General features: G+C 45.6%; 1 protein-coding gene across 2 annotated transcripts in view; it reads right to left on the bottom strand.

Annotated features, from left to right (window-relative positions):
* The window catches only part of CUNH2orf76 (chromosome unknown C2orf76 homolog), a 61,779-nt gene that overhangs the window by 26,891 nt on the left and 25,798 nt on the right, over nt 1-9,090 (bottom strand). For both annotated transcript variants that reach the window (XM_055604677.1, XM_055604680.1), the window contains exon 2: nt 4,741-4,885. In XM_055604677.1, the coding sequence (XP_055460652.1) occupies nt 4,741-4,873 (133 nt within the window). In that variant the 5' untranslated portion in view covers nt 4,874-4,885. The remainder of the gene's footprint in view (nt 1-4,740; nt 4,886-9,090) is intronic.

The following is a 9,090-nucleotide window of genomic DNA, read 5'->3' as shown; positions in this document are numbered from 1 at the left end:
GAAGGAAGGAAGGAAGGAAGGAAGGAAGGAAGGAAGGAAGGAAGGAAGGAAGGAAGGAAGGAAGGAAGGAAGGAAGGAAGGAAGGGAAACCAAAAGTCCGGCTGAAAAGCAACAGAAAAGCACAGTTTTATGATGACAGCCCTGCTTCAGGGTCCACACTGACCAGCACAGAGCATGTGCAAGGCAGCTGCCCTCCACGTGAAGTGAGATCTCTGCCATCTTCATCTTCCTCCCAAGAAACTGTAACTGCACAGCCATGCGGTTCTCAACCTTCCTGATACTGTGACCTGTTAGGACAGTTCCACATGCTGTGGTGACCCACCAACCATACCATTATTTTCATTGCTACTTCATAACTTACGTTTGGTACTGTTATGGATCAGAATGTAAATCTCTGATATGCAGGATAGCTAAGGTGCGACTCCAAAGAGGTCATGACCCACAGGTTGAGAACAGCTGCTCTACTTAAAGGGACTCCTCCCATAAACCAACCAGTTCCCAGAACTGCCAAAAGCATGCAGAATCTAAGCAACCGTCTCGGTCAAGAAGAGCCCAAGGACACCACACAACTAAGAAACAAACACAATTTTATAAAAATAACTTTAACAACTTGGTCCCCAGATGGTGGTGCTGTTTGGAGAGGTGGAGCCTTGCTAGAGGAAGTGTGTACCCGGGAGTGGTCCTGACAGCAAGCACCAACCTGCTGAGCCACCTCACCAGCCTAACCCTGTTTCCTAAATCATATTCCTCATTAGTCTGGAAGCCATTAAGTAAGCTGGCTGCCTAGTGAGGCTAGGAATCCTCCTCTGTCTGCCTCCCCAACACTGGGATAACAAATGTGCACAGCTTGTTTTTACCTAAGTGCTGGAAATTGAACTCAGACCCTCATGCTTACACAGCAAGCTCCTCAGCAACTGAACCACCGTTACTCCTTAATTTCTTTGCTCCCATACTTAGCTTCAGCCCCATACTTCTTAATTTCTTTGTTATTCCTTTCTTCACCCTAAAAATGGGGATACTACCAATTCCTGCTCTAAAGGGAGGCTAAAAGGAAGAAATGAGACAAGCTGGCCAAGATTCTTGACCCAGCCCCTAATCTGCAAGTAAGACTAGCCCACATTATTATATTTAAAATTCTTCTGTATCAAACTATACAACCTTTACTATGTATGCAAAATGCAAATACGTGGCCCCACCAGAGTTATCTGAACTAGATAACAGACTTGAACACAGAGCTCACAACTCAGAGTCCACACCAAGTCTCTTGTGACACAAGCCTGCCTCAAACACCCGAAGTAGCTGAGGATGACCTTGAACTTATGATGCTCCTGCCTCCACCTCCAATCCATGCAGTGTTTAAGATGGAACCCGGGAACTTGAGCATGCCAAGCCAGCACGCCACCAGCTAAAAAACATTCCGATACCCCCAAAGTGTACTTTCCTAGCTACACTACCCCACATGCTCAACAGAAACAGGCAGCAGTCGTGTCGTTACCATGGCAGGTGAAAGGTCAAGCAGGCAGGCCTGAGCATCTAGCTGCAACAGGCACCGCCGTTCTGTTCCGACAGTGGTTACTGTGACTGAATCGTTCTGTGGTGCCTGGGAAGCAAAGAACACAGTGACCCAGGGAAACCACAGCTTCCTGTGCCACCACAGCAGCTTGAAAATCACATCTTATTCCTAAGGACTTTCAGAGGGGCCTACTCTGCCGATACCAAGAACATCGTGTCTCTTGCTGCACTGACACCAAGAAACGACAGGACGCTCCACACAAGTGAAGGCGTGGAAATATGGGTTGGTGAGATGGCTCAGCAGCAGGTCAAAGCGCCTGCCACCGAGCTTGACACCTGTGTTTAATCCGGCCACCAACTTACTCCTCCACACACAAACACATACACACACGCACACACGCACTCACTGTGGTACACACAGTGCACATGCAAGCACAATGAGCTTGGCACAAACGTGAGCACATACACACAGAGAGAAAAATAAATAAAACATTAAAATAATTAGAAATGTCCGTAGCTCAAAATCTGAATATGCTGAGGAATGACTTCTGAAAAGCAGGCCACTCTGTAACTGGCACCAGCGGTGGGTGACCAGAACATACCTACCTAGCGCAAAGATTGCTTGCAGCTAACAGATGATGCCTAGTGCTCTGGGTCCTCCCTGTTTGTCCAAGACAAAGCCTATACCCTATCCCCTAGAGCACAGAGCAACCATAAAAGCCTGCTGTGCCCCCATCAGCCTGCAGGGGGCAGCAGAGTGCGCCTCACTGCAAAGCTTCAGCTACCAGGCCTTCTGTGCTCCCCTTTGCCCACAAGCACTTCTCTGACAAGTTTTCGCTCCCTTGGCAGCCCACATATATGGCGGGCACTTAACAGTCAGCTACTCCTGGCTTTCCTCTTGTTCACCTGTCCTTTCTACTGAGAACTCACCAGGCTGGGGTTGGGGGAGGACTCCGTCGGTACGGCACTTGCTTGCTCTTGCCCTGCAAGTGTGAAGACTCAAGTGAATCCCCAGAGCCCACATAAAGCCTGGCACAGTAGTGCACGTCTGTAACCCCAGGGCTACAAGCAGAGGCAGAAAAATCACACTCATACACATAAAGTAAAGCAAATAAATATTCTAAAAATAGTTACCCCAAATGCCTATAAAACCAGAAAGACAGCGGGCCAATGCCTTGAAAAAAAAAAAAAAAAAAAAAACAACACATTAATTTTTTTAAATTAATTTCATTATTTATTTATTTATTTATTTATTTATTTATTTATTATTTATTTATTGTGTATCAGTGTTGACATATGTGCCAGTTCCCTCCCTCCAGCATCTGGATCCTCAGATCAAACTGGGTCACCAGGCTTGCTGTCAAGTACTTTATTGGCTAAGCTGTCCCACTGGCCTGAAAAAACCCACCTTAACTCAGTGTGAGTGAGGCAAGGAGAAAGAAGGGCTTAGGCAGGGAAAGAATGGGTGGCCGGACACACCTATGCTGCTTTCCTATGGAATAAAATGGTCCCAGGTTGTGAAATCAGTGGTCAGCACACATGTAAACACGACATCATGGTGCTCACTGCAACACGATGTCATATGCAACAGACATATACGTGTGTGTGTGTGTGCAACAGACATATATATGATATATATAGATACATTATCTATAAGGTTCATGCTCAAGAATAGTCTAATCAAGTTGAAAAAATAGTGGACCAAACTATCACAATAGTTAAGTTTTTAAAATTATTTGTGTTTGTGTGTGTGTGTGTGTGTGTGTGTGCATGTGTGTGTACCTTGTCTGTGTATGTACCACACGCACACAGTGCTCACAGAGGCCACAAGAGCCTCAGATCTGAAACAGTAGTGATAAGAACCAAACCCAGGTCCTCTTCAAGAGCAGCAAGCACTCTTAGCCACTTCACCTTACGTAACTTAATGATTTTATGTTGGGTTCCTTTTCCACCAGCCTGGGACACGCTTGGCCCTCAGATCACAGGTCAGGCACACAGGCCTGAAACCTGGAAGATACCTTAGCCACTCCTTTCTTGACATCTTCTGACTTAGAAGAGAGAAGAAATATTGGGTGAGTCTGGTGCAAGCCGTTATTTACCACGTGCCCAGTACACGGAAGTGATGACACGTCTACACAGTCAGACCCAAAGTTAGCGTGGCAGAGGGACAGACACATGAGGGCAGAAATGCTCAGCTTCGTCGCTTTGTTTTAGTCACCCAACAGACACCTACACAGACCCAAGAGAAAAGGAAGGCTTTAAACAAAAGCAGCTTTCGCATCCCTGAGAAGCAACCTGAGCATTCTTCACAATGACTCACACACTGCCACAAGCGTCCGCCATGCACATACACACACCAGACACATCCACACAATCCACGAAAGACGTAAAGGATGTCATCACCTCTGTACCACAGTGATGACTGCTCTCCTGATCTCCTCAGCTCCCTGCTGCCACAGCCACACTCCCCAGCAAGACGCCTGCGGGCTGGGGAGACGACAGTGTCGGCTATACTTTGCTCCCTTGCCATTCAGTCTCCAAAGATATAAGCTCACTACAGGTAAACTTGACTTGCTTTGTGCGCGTGTACACGGTTATGTACACATGTTTGTGTGTGGAGACTAGAGGTCAACGGCGAGTGTCTTCCTCAGTCTCTCCACTGTATTTTTTAAGACAGGCTCCGTCACTGAACCTGGAGCTCACCACTTCTGTTAGCCAGGTGTAAGGAGCAGAGGAAGGCGGGGGAACAAAGTTCTCTGTAAATGTGTATGTTGCCGTGAGCAAGGCCTGTAAAAGACTCCACGACCAACTGGTCCACGGTAAATGAGCAAAGCCATTGCCCACCTGGACCAGGCCCAAGAGGGATGGCAAAGCTTGGGCACCTAACTCTGAGTGGTCACGAATGACTGATCAGTCTAGGCAGAGACCAGCAACTGCAGTTGCCGCCTTCCAGCTGTTTAAAGCCTGGACTGCTTGCCTGCAGAGACCTCCCCCCAAGGCTGGCTAAGCTGCACCCCCATCCTGGCTCTACCTGCCAAACATGCTCTGTGTCCTGACTGCTGGGAATATAGGTATGCCTCACTACGCCCAGTCTGATTTTGTACTTTTCAAAGATGATCATTAACATCACAGTCAGATGTTTTTCATTGTCAAAACACAAAATGAAACAAAGCACATATTTTTACTGTCAAAACACAAATGAAACAAAACAATTCTAGTTTCTCATACCTTGCTTTAGAAATGCTATAAATTCCTTCACAGTTTGGTCCAACTTAACTCCATGATATACTACAGGTTTGAAATTTCGATGTTCAAATGAACGGATGAGGCGAACTGTGATGGTTGCTTCGTCAGCAGCCATGGGGGAGACAACCTGTGGTAAGACACATGGCTAAGGTGAGTAAAGTCACTGCTGCAAAAGTGTGACAACAGGAGTTCAGATCCCCTGCGCCCACACAAAAGCTAGCCACATACGGCAGCCTCCGGCCATCCCAGCACTTGGGAGGCAGACAAGAGATTCCTGGGGCAATCTGGCTGGCAAGACTAGCCAGAACTGGGGCCTCTGTGTCAATAAATGAAGGGGAGAAAGACTGAGGAAGACACCCAGTGCCAAACTCAGGCCTCCTCCACATGTATGCATGTGCATCCAAACACATATGCGCACACACACACACACACACATACACACACGTACATACATATATACATACATAAAAATAAATAAAATGCAATAAAAGTTATGTCTTAGGCAATGGCAGGAGCTTTACCAATGCTGGCCACATTTTACGTCTTAAGGGAAGATATTAAGTATATGGACAGTGTGCTGTTTTTAATGCCTTCATTTATCTGAAATAGTCCCTAACACACAAGTAAGTCACATACACTTGGCTTAGAAAGTCTCTCTGAATAACCAAGTGCTTGTCCAACTATTTTCCTAAGTCTGGAGGAAGATACAGCACATTGCACATGAAAAGCTAGGGGGGGGGGGGGTTAGTATTTGAAGGCATCGAATAATTTATAATTAAAATGAGCATATTAGCTAAAATAAAGCAACTTCCAGAAAACCTGAAATCTATTTTCCCCATAAAATAAAGGGTTTATCTGATCTTGTCTTGTGGCTAATAATCCTAATAAATCTTTTTATAATTCCCGTATTGGTTATTACAGCATTCCTCATTAATTCCTTTATTTATCTCCTCAGATAAATCTTCCAACAACACTTCAACAAACATCAACAAAATAAAAAATCTCAACATACAGAGGCACTTAATAAGGAGCATCTCTTGAGAAAGATCCTGTTAGAAAAGCAGTATTGGAGCAGCAGTTAGCAGATAAGTGGGTGAAGCACTTGCCAGGCAAGCCTGAGGACCTGAGTTCAAATCCCCAGTACCCACATAAAGCCAGGCAGACATGGTGATGCACCTGTAATGGCAGTGCTCTGGAAGTGGAGGAGAGGAGGAGGCAGAAGCAGGATTCCTGGGACAAGCTGACAGCTATCCAGACAACCACCATGACGATCAGGGATCAGACACCCTCTTTGTCAAAAGTCCTGCCTTAGGCCCATGCAGAGCGAGGCATCTCTGCCCTTGTTCTGTGTTGACTCTGACCGTTGAATCCAACTGCTTCTCTTCAGTTCTACATGTAAGTTGCCTATGGGACCTGTGTCCCTATGAGAGAAGCTGACTGATCTGAAACTCTGATCTCTCTCTGGAGCCCTCAAAGCTGAGATGCCAAGATAAGAGCAACAGGTATGTTTTGGATTCCTGGAGTATGCTGATCAACAGATTGCCAGTACTAGCTTTCATAAACTGGGGCCCTGAGCCCACAGGAGAGGGGACCTGGAAGTCATTATCGCCTAAACCCGCCCACCAAGCTCCACTTCTTCTCCCCAGCCCATGATGAAGGGCCTTGCACTGGAACCTGAGAGTGGATGCTTGTTTGGGGTGCTAGCCTACATCTTCTTGGCTTTGCTGACATTCTGGTCTTTTGCTTTACTTCATGTTTTTGATATAGATGGTGTCTCATGGCAGCCCATGACTGGCCTTGACCTTAAACTCCTTCTGAGTGTTGGACTTAGAGATTTGCACCGCCACAGCTGGTTTGTGCAGTGCTGAAGAGGGAACCCAGGGCTTTGGCATGCCAGACATGTTCTCCACCCACTGAGCCACCGCCCAAGCCTTTTGTTTTCTTGCCTTAAGAATTTGTAATTGAGTCAATGGAGCTCTTTGCTAGTAGTGTATACATGGATCTGAGTTTGCTAGCAAAGTTAACAGGGAAAGAGACTTTACCTAATAAATTTGCATTTAAAAAGTTGACCAGATAGCTGAGCAAAAGCAATGCTGGTTCCTTACCCCACTCTTCATACAAAATAAGGAACACTTAAAATACATACAGACGTACCACAAAAATAGGTACATATTTTTATAATCTTAAGATAGGGAAGACTCTAAGCAGACTCCAAAGGGAACATTAAGAAAAATGTAGGTATAGCAACTAAAAATGTGAGTAAAGGCCAATATCCTAATAAAAATATGTATAACAAATTGTCTAAATTGGCTTCACGCAGCCCAGGCTGGTCTTTAATGAAAAACATGGCTGAGCATAAGCCTAAACTCCTGAGCATACTGCCTCCTCCTCTGCTGGGATTACAGGTATGTGCTCCACACCCAGCTTTGTCTATATGTTTTAAGTCAATAATGTAAATTATTTTTAATTCTAACTAATTAGTTTAATTCTATCTAAAGAACTGTAGTAAAAACATGAAAAAAGCACTTTTGTCATTAAATTTGTAAAATTAAAGAACAAACATTTTCAAAGGCCTAATCTATGTTAGGCAAAAATGTGGAGAAATTATATAATATATATATCTAGTTGGTAAGAACATAAAATGGTACAGCTTTCAGGGAGGTGAGAAATCTATAAAAATTTTAAGTTTAGGGGAGATGACTCAATCAGTAATGAACTTGTCTCGCAAGCCTGGAGACCTGCGTTCAGAAAGAGCCTCGTGTGGCACTAAACGCTGGGAATCCCTGTGTGGGGGAAGTGCGTGGATCACAGGGGTTAGCTGGCGGGCCAGCCTCTCCAGCTTGCCCACTCCAGCTTTAGCGAGAGACCCTGTCTTAAAACTAAGGACAAGACTGACTGAGAGATACCTGACATCGACCCCTGGCACCCACACTTCCATATGTGTGTACACACACTCCCATACAGACACACAAAAGCACACAAAGTTTAATGCTCAGCTGCTCAGATAAAAATCACACTAAATATGTTACTCCATAATTCAGAGTAATATTCCAATTTCTTTAAAATGTTATGTATGTGGGTATTTGCATAAGAGGACCACCGGAGTGCCTGGTGCCTGTAGAGGCCAGATGAGGATGTCCGGAACTAGAGTTACAGCGGTTGTGAGCTGCCATGCAGGTGCTGGGAATTTAACCCAGCCAGCTCTTAACCACTGAGCTCTCTCTGTCCCAGTAATACTTTTTAAATTATCATTTGAGATGTTTTTAAGTGTGTTTGTATGCATGCAGTACCTGAAGAACCCAGAAGAGGGCACTGGATCCACTGGAGCTGGAGTTACAGGTGGTTTTAAGTCACTCAATGTGGGTGAGAACCCAAACTCTGAATAAACAGCGAGCACTCTTGACCACTGAGCCATCATTCCAGTGTGTTTGATTTTTAGACCGGGTCTCACCATACAGACTATATAGACAAGGCTGGCTCAGCCTCCAAAGTGCTAAGCAGGTCCCACCACAGCCAGCTAGGAATAAGCTATTGCGGAAGCCGCATTTGGATAGATCACTAGGAAGTGGCACTATCAAGAGGTGTGGCCCTGTTGGAGGAAGTGTGTCACTGGAGGTGGGCTCTGGGGTTTCAAATGCTCAGGCCCAGTGATGCTCTCTGCTGCTTGCAGATCCCAGTGTAGAATTCTCAAGCTCCTTCTCCAGCACCATGTCTGCCCGCATGCTGCCATGCTTCTAGCAGTGATGATAATGGACTAAACTCTGAAGCTGTGAAATGTTTTCTCTTATAGAGTTCCCACAGTCATGGTGTCTCTTCACAGCAGCAGGACACTGACTGAGACAGGTGCCTTCTATTTTCTGTTTGGGATACTGATTCTCACTGGCCTGGAATCTTACCAAATAGGCCACTGAAGCTGGCCAATGAGCTTCTGGGCTCCACCTGGCTCTGAATACGGCACCACTCGAGCTTTTAAACATGGTCCTGGGGATCCAAACTCAGGTCCTCGTTTTTACAGGGCAAGTGTTTAACTGACTGAGCCATCTCTCCAGTACGCTTTCATTCTTTTTATAATTGTTCATGTGTTTGTTTAATGCATGTGTGTACATCTGTGTGCGCTGTGCCATGTTTGCCTGTGTGTACATCTGTGTGTTCTGTGCCATGTTTGCCTGTGTGTACATCTGTGTGCGCTGTGCCATGTTTGCCTGTGTGTACATCTGTGTGCGCTGTGCCGTGTGTGTGTGTACATCTGTGTGCGCTGTGCCATGTATGTGTACATCTGTGTGCGCTGTGCCATGTATGTGTACATCTGTGTGCGCTGTGCCATGTATGTGT

Source organism: Psammomys obesus, unplaced genomic scaffold (genome assembly GCF_907164565.1).
Source record: "Psammomys obesus unplaced genomic scaffold, mPsaObe1.curated_primary_1811, whole genome shotgun sequence".
In the NCBI taxonomy this organism is placed as follows: Eukaryota; Metazoa; Chordata; class Mammalia; order Rodentia; family Muridae; genus Psammomys; species Psammomys obesus.
This window is presented reverse-complemented; position numbering and strand designations above follow the sequence as displayed.